The 15,855-nt window shown below is 42.3% G+C and overlaps 1 protein-coding gene across 3 annotated transcripts in view; it reads right to left on the bottom strand.

Moving 5' to 3' along the window:
- Positions 1 to 12,212, bottom strand: part of GOLM2 (golgi membrane protein 2) — a 32,210-nt gene extending 19,998 nt beyond the window's left edge. The window contains exons 1-4 of one of the 3 annotated variants that reach the window (XM_044979805.1): positions 11,548 to 12,212; positions 5,325 to 5,379; positions 2,437 to 2,539; positions 47 to 137 (exon numbers count right to left, since the gene is read on the bottom strand). In XM_044979805.1, coding sequence (XP_044835740.1) covers positions 47 to 137; positions 2,437 to 2,539; positions 5,325 to 5,379; positions 11,548 to 11,874 — 576 coding nt within the window. In that variant the 5' untranslated portion in view covers positions 11,875 to 12,212. The remainder of the gene's footprint in view (positions 1 to 46; positions 138 to 2,436; positions 2,540 to 5,324; positions 5,380 to 11,547) is intronic. The other 2 variants (XM_044979804.1, XM_044979806.1) reach the window with 2 other exon arrangements.
- Positions 12,213 to 15,855: the final 3,643 nt, after the last annotated feature.

The raw sequence follows: 15,855 nt of genomic DNA, 5'->3' as shown, positions 1-15,855 counted from the left end.
AAACAAAAACTTCACTATTTCAACAGTATTTTTAGCCACTATTTACCTTTTGTTCTTGTACAACTTGGTCCACTAACTTCTTTATATTTTCTTCATGTTGCATTCTCATGTCTTTGATTTGTTGTACACACTGCAAACTTAATAGGAAGCACATTAACAGTTACACATTTGATTTGGATTATACCAAGTCTCCCATAATTGCCTGGGAGAAAAAGAAAATGGACTGGCACAAGAAGCCTGAGGATTAGAAACTGGGATAGCACAGAAAATACCAAGGTTTCAGAGGTGGCGTGAGCAGAAAGGTCTGTGACCAGTAGGGCACACTCCCTTACAGGCCTGGAAAAGAACCCAAAATTCCTGAGTCTCACCATTCCTCTGCCATCAGCAAATATCTGTTAAACTCATGAGCAAAGTGTCTCATCCTCTTCAGTGCCCATCCTCAGAAAGGATGGCAAACTACTACTACTACCACCAGATACTCTGTTGGCTCTAGTAACAGGGTCTGTTCAGTGAAAGATTCAACAATGCTGATGAACTATGTGGGTGTCAATATGATGCAATAGGATGGTATGTTTTGTCAGATTAAAAAAAAATCTAGGAAAAAGAAAAACACAAAACTATAGTAAAAATATTAAGGGTGCAGAGTAAAGCACTCAAGTTAGGAAATGCCAGACTTAGGGTACTATGCAAACAATGTGATCATAATTAAAGACAATCATAATACACACGCACAAGACGACCAAATTACAGTTGCACAGGCAACCTTAATTATGGCCTTTCTTAAGTTCTGAGTGTTTGAATTTGAACCTTAATGTTTTTAATACAGTTTATGTGTACAGAGTATACATATAAAATATTACTAATTCTATACTGAGAAGAGAATCTGTGCAAGAGTTTCATATTAGTTTATAATAGAAAAGCCAGTGGTCAGTAAACTGATTTTGAATACAGCTTCAGAAACCCTTTCATTTAAACAAAGTAGCTTTCCACAATGTCACCCACATGAATTCTCTATTCTTCTTGAAATCACTAATTCTTATCTTCAGAGAAATAACATTTATAATAACTGTGTTTATTTACTCAACATAGATTTTGCATCTGAAATGTATAATTAAGGTATTTAAATATTTTTGGATAAGTTTCAGAACTGATCACGGAAACATAATTTTACAACTTGTAGGAATTTAACAGTATGTTTAAGAATGCCCTAGATGAAAAGCCCATAAATTTGGTTAAAATATCAGCAAATTACTGTTAAACTGCAGTCCACAAGGACACACAGTATTAGGATTTCGCTAATTATTAGAAATTTGTTCAAGTTAAAAGGAACCAGGATACAACGCAGTACATTCCTTCCTGTGCAGGTGTATTGGCTGAATAAACAGCTATGCTAAGTTAGTTTTAATGTGTTCCATTCCATACAATGTTTATTTATGGGCACACAACGAACAAGTAAAGGGCTATCATCTCAAAACGAGAGAGTTGCTTGGCTTAACCCATTAGGCTTTCAGGAGCTAAACCCAGGGTGATTATGTCTGCCTCCATCTACCCTCTGTATTTTCTCTCTTGTAAGGCTTGAGTTGACAGAGAGGAAGGTAGTATCTTATGTGCTAGCCACAGCCAATTAATACTGATGACAAAAGAGCATGATATCACAGCAGCTTCAAGAAGGAAAGGTGGAGCACATGAACAAATACGAAAGTAACAGACCCTTAAACCTATTTTTAAAAATAGTTTTTTAGGCCTAGAAATGAACCAAGGATGGTTCACAAATTAAGGAGTTTGGGGATAAAATGTGAAGAGGTAGTAGCCCTGCAAAGCTTTAATTTTCTACTCTATGTATTTTGTCCTGAAAGCTTCCCAATACAGATACTTTTAACCAAACACCTTATAAATTGTCCTTCCAGAAGTTTTAAGCTTTTTCTCAATGTTACTGAGTCTCACCCTTCCCTACAGTATGTGGGGGAAAGAATTGCTTCCTAAAAATTGATTTTTCTTCCAAATGTATGGCAGACATTTCAAGTTCATTTCAGCCCAAGCACAGTATTTTTACCTCAATTCCAATCAAATAAATTTGTCATGAAGACCTTGATAAACATACCCTAAACACTTCAATAACCCACAGTTTGATTAAATATAGTTCTTTTATTGTCTCAATTCGTACTTGAGACAATATATGATTTAAGTCAAACTGAATAAAAAGCACAATTCTGGGAAGTCACATTTCTCTAGAGACGTTCCCACTCCCAACAAAACACAAACGCCAGAAAATAAAGGTTTACATTAGAAATCTTGACAGCTTTTTTGATTTGTCAGCTATCTATTGATTAAGGTCTATTTGAGGATTAAAGATCTATTTGACTAGTTTGTGGAATTCACATTTATGGGAACTGTACACAAATCTGTGGTTATTACAAACACTCAAAAGCATCATACCTCTCATACTCCAGCCTCTTCACAAGGTGAGTATTGTTCTTCTTGTACTCATGAAGCTGGTCCTCTTGACGAATGAACTCCTGGCGTAATTCTGCTAGTTGTTCTAGGCCAAATTGCACAAATCAAGTGAGTAGAAAAATACCTCCCCTTTAATCCCTTTTACCATTGATGTTCTTATATGAAAAATGCACATTTTCAAATCTTTCTGATCTCTACTGTATTTATTGATTCCCCACCCCCACGGAGTCTTAAAAAAAATATTGTATAGCCATACAATACGCCAAATAAGTAAACTAGAAATCAATTCATACACATTTATTTTGAAGCCAAGAATACTACTTGTGACCTTTCAGGATAATATATGGTAAAAATTTAACTCTCTTCATTCCAAAGGGCTATATGATGCATCTACTTGTCAGAAATAATTTCATATTCATCTCCTAATATACACTATATTATCTCCTAATATATCGCCTTGTTTTGAAAAATATAGCAATATAAATGGAAACCTCTCTCTATAGAGTCAGCAATTTACACTATATGCATACACACATCATCCTTAGCATACAGCAGACATTCTGTGCTTCTACTCCAAGAGATTTTTTTAAAGGATACATTATACTTTTACATCTATCTACATTAACATTTAACATACACTTTAGTTTTCAAAACAGTTACTTTAGAAGTTTCTCCTCCCTGCTGCTTCGGGTGTAAATGTGAGATTTAAAATGCCTACTCATATTTATTGATATTAATTACTCTTAATTGCTTTAAACAGAAAACCAAGATACTAAGCAAGGTAGGAGTCAACATTACTAGGGCCCTACCAAATTCACGGTCCATTTTCATCAATTTCACAGCCAGACAGTTTTAAAATTGATCAATTTCACAATTTCTGCTGTTAACATCTGAAATTTCACTGTATTGTAACCATAGGGTCCCAACCCAAAAGGTACCTGGAAGTGGGTCTGATCTCCCCTCCGCTCTCATCACCCTCCCCCGCAGCTGCCATGCAAGGGAAGGACAAGTCCTGTCTCTTCCCAGCCCATCAGGGACTCTCAGCTAGCAGCTCCCTGGCTGGGGTGCTTCCAGGAGCAGGCGGATATTGGGACCAACCTCCACAAATCTCCTCCAGCTGCAGGAACCTCCGGGGCTGGAGCTTCCTGCAGCAGGGGAGGCACTCCGAGGTTGGTCTGATCTCCCCCTGAGAGCAAGACTGACTGTGAAGGAGAAGAAGAAGTCGTCTCCCTCCCCAACCCAGCTGGGACTTGCAAGTAGGAGCCCCATGAATGGGGAACTCCAAGCAGCAAAGGGGAGATCAGATTTCACAAGGAAAGGCTTATTTCATGATCAGTGACACATTTTTCATGGCCATGAAATTGGTAGGGTCCTAAACATTACAACATGCAGGCACATAGCTGCAATCTTCCCAATACACCCCAGGAGAAGGAAGAGAGACCCTAAATCAGTAGTCTCAACCTTTTTATGCCCAAGATCACTTTTTAAGGGGTACAAGCTCTGGGAGGGAGTTCAAGTACAGGAGGGGGCTCCGAGCCAGTGCAGAATAGTGGGGTGCAGGAGGGGGTACAAGGTGCTGGCTCTGGGAAGGCCATCAGGGCTGGGGGTTAGGGTGCAGGAGGGGGTACGGGATGCTGGCTCTGGGAGGGAAGTCAGGGCTGGGGCAGGGGGTTGGAGTGCAGGAGGGGGTACATGTGCTGGCTCTGGGAGGGGGGTCTGTACTGGGGCTTGGGGTGCAGGAGGGGGTACGGGGTGATGGCTCCAGGAGGGGGGCTCAGGGCTGGGTGCAGCCTCCCACCAGGCAGCACTTACATCTGGTGGCTCCCAGTTGGTGGTGTTGCGTGGCTGCCACCAAGACAGGCTCCCTGCCTGCCCCAGCCCCAAGCGCCCCTGTGGCCCACGTTGCTCCCCGCGCTGCCCCTCTCTGCAAGCACCGCCCCCACAGCTCCCCGTTCCTGGCCAACGGGAGCTGCAAGGGTGGTGCTTGCAGAGAGAGGCAGCGTGCGGCAGGAGACCCCTGCCCCCCCCCACTCACGCTGGCCGCTTCCAGAAGTGGCGTGGGGCTGGGGCAATCAGGGAGCCTGCTACAGCAGTAGCCCCGCTCTGCCACCCAAGATTGCGATTGACGGGGAAATACTCTAGGATTGACCAGTTGATCGCCATCGACCGGTTGGTGATCATTGTCCTAGATGGATTTTACGGTCCTTTTCCATTTCTATAATTTTCTACGTTATGCAGGAGTCATAATCTCTCTCCCCCACACTCCTTCAGTCGTAATTTTTACCTCAATAGACAAATTACTTAATACTAATTTAAACAACAAGGAGGCCAGTGGCACCTTTAAGTCTTAACAGATTTATTTGGGCATAAGCTTTCGTGGGTAAAAAACTCACTTCTTCAGATGCATGGAGTGAAAATTACAGATGCAGGCATTATTATACTGACACATGAAGAGAAGGGAATTATCTTACAAACAGACAACCAGTGTTGATATTACTGGTACCTAGAATATTACATTACATTTCAGCTTGAAAATGATTTTGGGTATTTTGGAAAAGTTTGGAATAGGATTATTCATTCCTTTAAAAAACATTTTTTTTGCTAGAATGTATCCTCTCCCTCCACTGCATAACATGAAAAGGCTGATATGGAAATCCATCCAGCCCTTATTAACTAAACCAGATAATGAATTACAATGTTTTATAAAACTTCCGTAGTTGAAGGACGCAAGTTGTCACTTGTTAATACGCCAGCATCAGACATACTCTAGATTTTTCTTTCAGCATGCACTCCTCAATACCTAGGGAATTCTGAAAGATTTAGTGTTAGTATGCTATTCTCACACTATGTGTAAGTAGGAAGTTCCTTACCTTTTAAACGATGTATGTCTGCTATCTGATATGATATGTTGTTCTGTAGTTTGATCTGCAAAGAAAGAAGTTTATTTATTCTAAAAGATGTAAATATATATTTACACCTGAATAAACTAAGAGTATTTGAACACATTTTGATTTGACAATTAAGTAAAAGTGTAATTTTATAAACTTGTGTGAACTGCTTTCAGAATCACAGATGGAAGGTGCTGCAAGTAAAATCAATCATACATTTCCTTTACAAGTTAAGTCCCTACGTTTTGCTTAGATAGGTTTAGCTAAACCTACCTTTAATAGAAATATTTTCCAGAAACTAACAAAGCCAAAGTAAATATATTTATGTTTAAACCTATCATTTGTAATATTAAGGTTGCATTGTGGTACTACAGGAAAACAAACTGAACATACTAGTCACAATTTCACTGTCCAAGCCTAAGTACTGCAAAGTAAACAGTGTTAATACTGAAAAATCATTTTAAAATGTTTCAGTTGTACTAAAGTAAGAAGCAATGGCAAGACAGCTAAGAATATTTGCTGTAAACAATACTTTTAACATGAAAACATGTCTTTAAGAGATCTACCTCAGCTCTGATGGAGCCAGACTTGTATGAAGGCTTTTTTGATTAGATATTTTTATTATGTAAAAGCACTAGCAATTACAACCAATGAGAACAAATGCAAAGCTAAGTGTAAAGAATATAAAGCCATTATCATGCCAAAATACTTTATATTTCTTTATTTTTTCATACAACGAAGCAACCAAAGCAAAGAGGAAAAATGCTAGAAGTGAGGGAACAATGTCTCGAACCAAAGAAACACCATGCAGAGCCAAGGAATTACGTCAAAAACTGATCTCTGCACAGTTAGTTTTTGAAAGAAATTTGTCTCTGTTGGGGTCATACGTATTCCCCAGTATGGCTTCTGGACTGTTAAGTCTAACTAAACATTAGAATTCAATTATCTTCCCCTTTAAAAGTAGCCACAATTTATTTATAGTTACTTTTAAAATTGTACGATATGGACACACCCCTTTGCTTTGGGGAAAAAAGGGACACTAGATATTTCAGTCTCCCGCCCCCCCTACTTTCTGAGGTTTTAATATCTTTGAATCAGACATATGGAATACCTGTTTTTTAAAAAAAGCTACATCTGCTCTCAGGTCTTAAGACGCACTAAGATTTCCTTGACCTGCAATTTTAATAGGATTATTCATCCCCTAAAAAAAAAAAATCAATCTTCATGGAAGTCCCGTATATGGGAAGCCTTACTGCTGCTGCTCTTTCCTTCTGCTGACCCACCTTGTTCTACCCTTCTGTAAAATACTTGAGTTATAGACAATTTGAGAGAAGACTCTTTCCTCATGTTGGAAAATAATTTGAGAGAGGTATAAATATTCCCACCATCCCTTTCCTTCTTAATTGAATTCCCCAAAACATTTTTTTTTTTAAATAATGAAATAGCCCATAGCCGAGAGCTTAACTAAAGGCAAATATCCATAGTGTGGGGGGAAACTGCTTCTCTCCCCTTCATGGGCTCTGTTTCACCTACACTTATGAAGGAAGACATGGAGGGAGCACAGTTCTCTCATCTGCATGCCTTATGCCAACTAGTGCTATTTGCGCTGTTCTGAAACAAACTCTGTTCACAAAAGCAAGAAATGGGACTTTTCCGAAAAACAGTTGTGGAGGAGCACAAAATTCTGTTGTCTTTGCTACTTAAAGTTAATAAATGAAAGCAACAAAGGCAAAGCCCTGGGGCTTTCTGGAATAATTTACATGTAGGGCTGCACTTCTGTTCCATGTAAGAAGAACTATTGTAGTTCTTCACACAGTAAGAGAACAGGCTAAGAAAAAGAAAGTTGCAACCCCCTTTGTCTTGCCATGTCACAAGCAGTTTGGAAATATGTCCATTGATGATGTATATCCTTGCTATAGCCCTTAAATATGCTTTTTTGGGGGGCGGGGGGGGGAGGGTGTTAAGCAATTATCCTACTGCAATATTCCAAAACTCACTTGCTTTTCATAGTTGTGGACCTTAAAAATGTGGCTATAAATGCCGTCTGTTGTCTTCCCAGTGCAGATTTTGGCACTAGTATTGTGTTAACCAACATTATTTCCAAATCAGTGCCTACTGGAGAGTTTTAAGCTGTGCTGGAAAACACCCGTCAGATTCACCTGTCTCTCAGAAACATACAATGCAGTTTTTGTCTCCATTGGGCTTGCCACGTCAGACACTTTGGTAAATATTTAAACATTATACATTGAGAACTGTCCATAGTGTGGGTTTATTGGCAGTGGGAGCACTCATATAGTGCTGCATAGCTCTCATGCCACATTTACATGAATTCCACTGTACATTTAAAAATCATCTACAAACATTTGTTTTAAAAGGGTCAAACTTCAGGCTGTTCCTCTGGATCTAGGCAGCATGGTTTTGCAGTATTTGATTTTTGAGTTCTATGTTTCTGCCATACTACTGTTATTTGAGAGAGATTTTAATGACAGCTGTCAGTAAAACACCTCTAAAGTGAAGAAGAGGGTTCTGTATTGGACCTCATTCTTTGCCATGAACTTTTTCTATTAAGGCTTTAAATAGAGGCAACAAACATTGATTTTAGGAAGTAACAAAATGTTTCTCATTACAATAAAACTATATTGATATGTTAACATTGGAGAACTAAATCTTAATGTCCTTTTTATCTATAATTTTAAGTTAAAATGAGTCCTTGGGAAAGTGCTTAAAAGCACTACTTTGTGTGCTTACTGATAATATCTAGGCCCTAAGGCTTTTGGATTTGGGTGATGCACAGTAAAAATTCCAAACAAAAATGCTTTAATGTGCTCCTTTCAACAAGAGCCAACTGACATTCTAATCACAAGCAAAATAATGAGACTCATAAGTTTGAATCTCTCGTTACATGCATTATGTCAAAGCTGGTAGGCTCAGCCGGTGGCATACTCCCCTCTCCCCATTTTGTATGAAGAAATGTACAGGATGCAGAATTAAAAGGATCCACTAAAACTTGGTGAGTTAGATTCTATGTTGTTTGGAATAAATGGAAGTGTTATGAAAAGTAGGTATTTTATAGAATACCTTCCTCTATAGAGGTGCTATCTTAAAAATAATAATACAGCTAAAGATCCATAGACTTTCAATTGTTAAAATTCATCTCTTTTTAATTAAGTATAGGTGGAAAAAAAAATCTCAAACCACAATGAAGTGTTCATAAGCCTTTTCAAGTGGGAAAATAGCTTTAGACCTCCCTGCAGAAGACACTTTTTTTTTTTAAAGTTTAAAACCAGTTCTGTTACAAGTAAGTCATATCATTTAACCCAATCACTACCAGTTTAACATGGAGTGCTCCCAGTAGTTTTATAGTTGCCAGTTATAACAATGTACTAATGAAGAGTTCTTTACTCTACCACAGATTCTGTGTAAATTAGTTGTAGTACTGTATCTCTATCTGAATATGTAAATTCAAGATGACTATAGTTAGCTAAAATCCAAGCAGCAGACTTAGGGTTATGATCTGAAGAAGTACAAAAGAAACTTAAATATGCCTAATACTGTACATGCTGTTATTGCATGTCTTTTAAAAGCCAAATGTTTAAGAGTAAAAAAAAGTAATAAGCCAAGCATTTTAGAATATAAGACAGTCTCTTAGTTAGCATCATAGCAATATTTAGAGAGAGCTGTCCAAGTAGGATGAATTTGATAAAGTTTACACACACAAAAACTCACCACTTGATCTCACTGAAATTGCAATAAAAACCTCAACAAAAAAGCTGAAGTTTGGAAAATGTCAGCCAGCTGTAACTTATAAATCACTACCAAAAACACACACACGCACACACACCCCACCTACCTACCTACCTACCCTGGTACTGTACAACTGTAGTTTTCCAACTGCCTTACGGGTCACAATTTTCAATTGATTTTAGTATCCCCGTAGAACATACTTTTAGTAATTAATCAAACACAAACAGCAGCAAGTCAAATGCAGCAGTATGATTTTTTTCATTATTTGTTTTTCAGAGAGATATATCAACTTCTAAAAATACATACTTAATCACACTGTGTCTATTTTCTAACCACTCAAAAGTTAATTCTCAGCAAATACTGAATGATTGGTTTTCCCAATCTCCTCAATGGCAAGATCTCCTCAATGGCAAGAGAATAAGACTGAGAATATATTATTGCCCTTATATAAATCCATGGTACGCCCACATCTCGAATACTGTGTACAGATGTGGTCTCCTCACCTCAAAAAAGATATTCTAGCACTAGAAAAGGTTCAGAAAAGAGCAACTAAAATGATTAGGGGTTTAGAGAGGGTCCCATATGAGGAAAGATTAAAGAGGCTAGGACTCTTCAGTTTGGAAAAGAGAAGACTAAGGGGGGACATGATAGAGGTATATAAAATCATGAGTGATGTTGAGAAAGTGGATAAGGAAAAGTTATTTACTTATTCCCATAATACAAGAACTAGGGGTCACCAAATGAAATTAATAGGCAGCAGGTTTAAAACAAATAAAAGGAAGTTCTTCTTCACGCAGCGCACAGTCAACTTGTGGAACTCCTTACCTGAGGAGGTTGTGAAGGCTAGGACTATAACAATGTTTAAAAGGGGACTGGATAAATTCATGGTGGCTAAGTCCATAAATGGCTATTAGCCAGGATGGGTAAGAATGGTGTCCCTAGCCTCTGTTCGTCAGAGGATGGAGATGGATGGCAGGAGAGAGATCACTTGATCGTTGCCTTTTAGGTTCACTCCCTCAGGGGCACCTGGCATTGGCCACTGTCGGTAGACAGATACTGGGCTAGATGGACCTTTGGTCTGACCCGGTACGGCCTTTCTTATGTTCTTATGTTCTTATCTGAATAGCTCATTCATTGCTGCAGTGAGAAATAATGCAAATAATGATTTCACTATATAGACAGACCAAAATATGCAGTGATGCCATTTAAGAAGCGAAATTTGTAGTGCTCTCCCACCGTATTTCCTGCTAATCGGAATAAGATATTTTTTTCATTTAAACAGCAATTATCCCATGTCTAAGTAGGATAGTTTTTAAAACCAACAACCTTGACAGTTCTTATTTCAGCAGGTCAGTCAAATTCCACTCACAAAACTCCACCATCGCACTTTATATCACACTATTTGATCATGATATTTTGTTGCAAAAATTCACTAAATGTGTGATGTGAATCACAAAGAAAGGCATCCAAAAAAGCAGTAAAAAATTCACTTACACAATATTTCCTTAAATTCTATTACAAAAAATAGTAATTAAAAGTACAAACTGTTCAACCACAAGAACATGATCCCTAACTACATTAAAAAAAAAACACTGCACTTACTATCATACACAGGGTTTCTTACAAAATTAAATCACATCACTGATCTCAAACTATTACCACCACATCTTTAGTTTCTTACTATTAAAAAGAGCTGCTTGTTAAACACAGCCTGGCAAAGTTGTCACGAAAATTTACCAGCACTAGCACAAAATCTATTCATGCACTGTTTCCCATGACAAACCAAATGGAAAATATTATTTTGCAAAGTTAGTTCAAAATATCCCTACAGAGCTGACTAACACAACACCCGCCATGACTGATTTCAGCCAGGAACTTATGAAAGAAAAAGGGATTTTGATTTTTTGAAAGATCAAAAATACAACTTTCTATACAAAGAGTTTTGCAAGATAAAGTGGTCAAGAAAAGTGCACAGGCAGGCAGGTACTACCTTGGCTTTTCAATGTGCTGTGTAAAGAAGTCACATTACCCATTAAGCCAGAGTAGAACAGTCATTCCCTAGCTTTTAATGCTTCAGATGTCTTTTTCATTAGTCAGAATAGATCAGATGGAAGAAAAAAGTTCAAGAAAAAATGCGCTGACCTGCAGCATATTAACGCGCTTCCAAGGTTCCAGTCAAATAGCCAATATCCCACACTGGGTAAAGCCTTGAGTTTGTTTCTTGCCCCCATTCAATCATCCCTCAGGAGCTGCAAAATGTCAGGATGACAAACTCACTAGTCCTAGAAGAGGCACCAACAGTAACTCCCAAACTCAGCCCCTGAGGTTTGTTATTTCTCTAGACTGGGCACTAGAGCGGCTCTGGTCTAAGAAAACAGGCCCAGCGAGCAGAAAGGCGGCACTGCGGGCAGTAGAGAGGCACTCTCGCTTTCAGGGCTACGTTTCACCCCCGCCCCTTTACCTTGCTGTCCTCGCACTTGGTGGCCTGGCTGTCCTTGGCTTGCAGCTGGCTGCTCAGGTGTCTGTAGTCCGCCTCCTTCTGCTCCAGCTGCTTCTGCTGGGAGTCCACCCGGACCATGAGGTCCGAGTTCCTCTTCTCCAGCCGCCCGCGGGCCACCTCGCCGCGCTTGGCCTGGCCCTGCAGCCCGGCCAGCTCCTCCTGCAGCAGGGCCTGGCGGGACGCGGCGCCCCAGTAGTTGAAGGCGAGGATGGCGATCAGCACCAGCAGCGCCACGAAGACGAAGGACGGGAGTCGGCCGCCCCTCCTGTTGGCCCCGAACCCCACCATGGGGGAGGCCGGGGGGCTTCACCCGCGCGCGCCTCCGCCCGCGCCTGAGGGGAGAAGCCGCGAAGCGCCCCGCGGGGCGGGGCGGGGCCGGGGGAGGCCCCTCAGGACCCGGCGGAACGGGGGCGGCTCCTCGGGGCACAGGGGAAGCTGCGAGCGGGGCCGCCGCGGCGGGAAGCGAAGGGCACCGAGGGGGGGCGGAACAGGGGCGAGAGATCTCGCTGCGACAGAGGGGACCCCGAGCGCCCTCCCGCCCCGCACGGGAGAACCGCTACCGGCCCCGCGGCCACCCTCACCTCCCCCGCCGGTCCCGGGCCCCGGCCGGCGGCTCCAGGGCAGGCCCGGCCACTTCCGCCTCACCGCGTCTCGCGAGAAATTCCGCCCCCCTCCCCCGGCTCTCGCGAGAGCCCAACTGCCGCGGGCGCCATTTTGGGCTGGCGGGAGGAGTTGCCTGGTTCTCCTCAGGCGCAGGCGGCCTCTCTCGCTCAGCCGGGCCGCGGGAGCGTGTCGCCTGTGGGGCCCTCCCGGCCGGGCCGGGCCGACATCAAATGTGAAGAGTCGGGACGGGGGCGGGGGGGCAATAGGAGCCTGTATACGGAAAAGACCCAAACTCGGGACTGTCCCTGTGACATCGGGAGGTCTGGCCACCCTGGGGCTGGCAGCCCGAGGGGAGCAGCCGTCACTGGCCTGGCTAGGCACAGCCTCGGCACGGGGCCGAGGGATGAGTGTCGGACACCGGGGCAAAGACAAGAGCCGCGAGCTCCTCAGTAGCCCTGCGGGGCAGTCAGGCCCTTGGGGTCTCAGGGCACGGCCGGCAGATCCACCTGCAGGAAACTGCCTGGCTCTCTAACAAGGGCCATGACAAGAGACTAATCAAGTGCTAGACAAAGGACTCATGGAGCGAGAGCAAAGCGTTGTCTTGGGTCAAAAACTGTCTAGGAGACAAAGCAAAGACTAGGATGAAATGGTCGGTTTTCATCATGGCTACAGATTAACAGCAGGGTGCCTCCAGGCTCCTTAGTGCAGGGGGTCTCAACATTTTTTGGTGGCCTCGAAGTGTGGCCACCAGCTCTTGCTGGGGGCCGTGCTGACAGTTTTTCCTAAAATACTTAAATAACTTTAGGAAAACAAATATATATGCTCATACACATTTCCAAATCCTTGCAAATTTATTGAATCGTTTTGCAGACTCAATAATAAAAATAGTGTACAGTTGTCTCTCCTCTTTACAGGACTTAATCAGAATAGGAATACAAATAAGGTGCTCCGCAGGTTCTTGTCTTTTTTGTTGTTGCTTTTCCTTTTTTTGGTTGCTTTTTTAAAAAGACTTGCTAGCTAGTAAGTGCTGTTGTGAAAAGTGATATTAACAAACATACAAATATCACTTTTCACAGCAGCAGACGTACTCAGTCCTGGAAATCCTGGAGACAAATTAAGCCTTGGATGAGGAGGTTGGTAGGGGGGAAGTGGGGGATGGGGGAATGCATGACAGGCCGGCAGAGGCAGCGGAGGCCAGGGGCAATGGGGGGTGAGACCCGCAGCTCAGGGTTGGAGCCCCATGGCCAGAGCCTGCTACTCCAGGGCTGGAGCGCAACCCTACATCCCCAGGAAGGTGGGGAACTTACTAGCTGCCTCCTCCTCCAGCATTTGTGTCTCCAGAAAGGGGCAGGGACCAACCCCTGCTGGTGGCCCTCGGGGAGGGACCACTGCTCCCCTGCCCTCATCACTGCCCGGGGGAGGGGGGGGGGGGGGGCTGTGGCCGCAAGAAAAGCCCCTGGTGGCTGCATTTGAGAAATGCTGCCTTAATGGGCCCAGTGGTGTTTAATAGTAAATAGTATTAAATATCCTAAAGGGGGGTGAGTAGTGAGGTAAGAAATCTGTAGATGGCACAAACTTATTTAGGTTAATAAGGACCAGAGGAGATTTTGAGGAATTTCAGAGGGATCCAACCACATCATGTGAACAGGCGATGTAATGGCAAGTATAATTTACATTAAAGGGAAAATTTAAATCAGCCATGCACATAATGAATTTCTTATTTAATTGTATCAACTCAGGAAATGGGATTGTAGATAACTCACCGAAGACTTCAGATCAGTGTGCAACTGGGGTCAAAAAAGCAAACAAGATGTTAGGAATGGGTGGGAGAATAGTACAGAAAATATTGTAATGCCATTATATAAAGCAACCATGCAGCTTCATGTGGAATACTTTGTGCAGTACTGGTCACCTTATCTCAAAAAAGATCAGGTAGAATTAGAGGGTTTTCAGAGAAGGGTGATGAGAATGATTAGGGGGCCCTGGAGAAGCTCTCATGAATAGAGACTGAAAAGATTGGGATTATTTATCTTGGAAAGAAGAGGAATAAGAGTAGACAAAATATGCAATATTTCTTTGCGTTGGTCTTCACTGCAGAGGATGAGAGTGATTCCCAGATCTGAGCCATTCTTTTTAGGTGGCACTGCACATGTGCACTGGCGTGTTAAACAACAGGAACCAGAGAGAGGGAGAGAAGGAGTCCATCCTGCTTTGGGAGCCTCTCCTTGGGTTTACTGAAGGCTGCAGATTGGGGTTAAAATGGATTCAGCCTTCTGAGGACAAAGGAGAGATCTTCAATGGGTACCCGCAGAGGATGTGTCTCTTAGGGGGCTAGAGGAGAGAAGAAGCTGTTGTTTTTCCATTCCTACAGACCTACAGTGTTTGATTATTTACCATGGTCACTAGGGCCATTATTTAGGCAAGTCCCTGTGGTTGGTGTATTGGTGCTTCCACCATTGGGTCAGTGGCTGGTTAACGAACCTCACTGGTCTTTTAAATTCTTATTTCATTTTTTATGCCCTGGCTCCCACCCTAAGATGTCTCAACATTTAAATAAATGTTCTGCCAGGGAAACCACACCTGTTCTTTACCTGAGAGGGATATATGTCTCCTGTGTCACAAGCTGCCCAAGTAGCCCAGAGATGACAGCTTGCAGTGTAGACACACCCAATATGGGATCAGTAGAGTGACTGACAGGAACCAGAGTGGTCCCAGCAGAAGAAGATAGTTTCTTAGATTCAATCATGGCAGTCTTCTCATTGTGAAAGTCCTGCAGAGACTGATACAAGACTTCTCTGAAAATCTTCTTGCTCTTTAAGTGGAGTGGCAAAAGGCTTCTCTCCCCATCCCTAGCTACAAGCATTTATACCAGTGAATTTATTGGTGAGCAGGAAGAAGTTCAGTGGCTGCATGCCAGGAGGCATCATATAAAAACTTTGATTCAGGCTCTCTTAATCTGCTTGAGACTGTTGGGGAATCAGAATCAAGACTTGGAGCAGCTAATATTTTGAACAGAAGGTGTTGGCAGAAATAGCAGAGATGGTCATAGTGACTGGCTCATGGCTCTTCTTGAAATTAGACTCCATCTTTCTGTCAGAAGGCTTCGTAAGAGAGGTTGCTGTCAGAACAGTCCTTAAGGGAGACTATTCCCTCCACTGGAAGAGCCCACCTTTTGGCTGATGAGGTGACTACCCAGGAAATATGAGGGAGAGATCCCCAAGTCTTGTATCAGCACTGGGGAGCCAATAAAAGGAGTGCATCTCCTTGGAAATGACAGAGCTGGCTTAGGGTTTGTCTTTTGGCTTCTTCCCTAATTTCTCAGGATATTTTCATGGAATAGGAAGCAGATGAGGCAGGGAGTGTTTTTCTAAACCTTGAAAAGTGTCTTCCTAGAGACTCGCAGGTAGAGGGCTCTGGGCATAGTGTTTATGAGGGCGCTGAAGTCTTTAGACACAAACATCTTGGGTTGTTCTTGTTATTACAAAATTATAGTTCTCCAAGTAATGAGAATGCATTTTCTGGAAGGCAAATTTCAGAACTGAAAGGTAACTTAAAAATTCTACACAGTGCTGAAGATCTTATGTACCAAGGAAGTGTCCTAATGCAGTAATCATAAATTGCTGCTTTGGTCCGTGTATTGTTACTGCATACAGTAATGCATAGCTT

This window comes from Mauremys mutica, chromosome 11 (assembly GCF_020497125.1).
Source record: "Mauremys mutica isolate MM-2020 ecotype Southern chromosome 11, ASM2049712v1, whole genome shotgun sequence".
Classification (NCBI taxonomy): domain Eukaryota; kingdom Metazoa; phylum Chordata; order Testudines; family Geoemydidae; genus Mauremys; species Mauremys mutica.
Note: the sequence above shows the minus strand (reverse complement) of the source record. Positions and strands in the feature narration are given on the sequence as shown.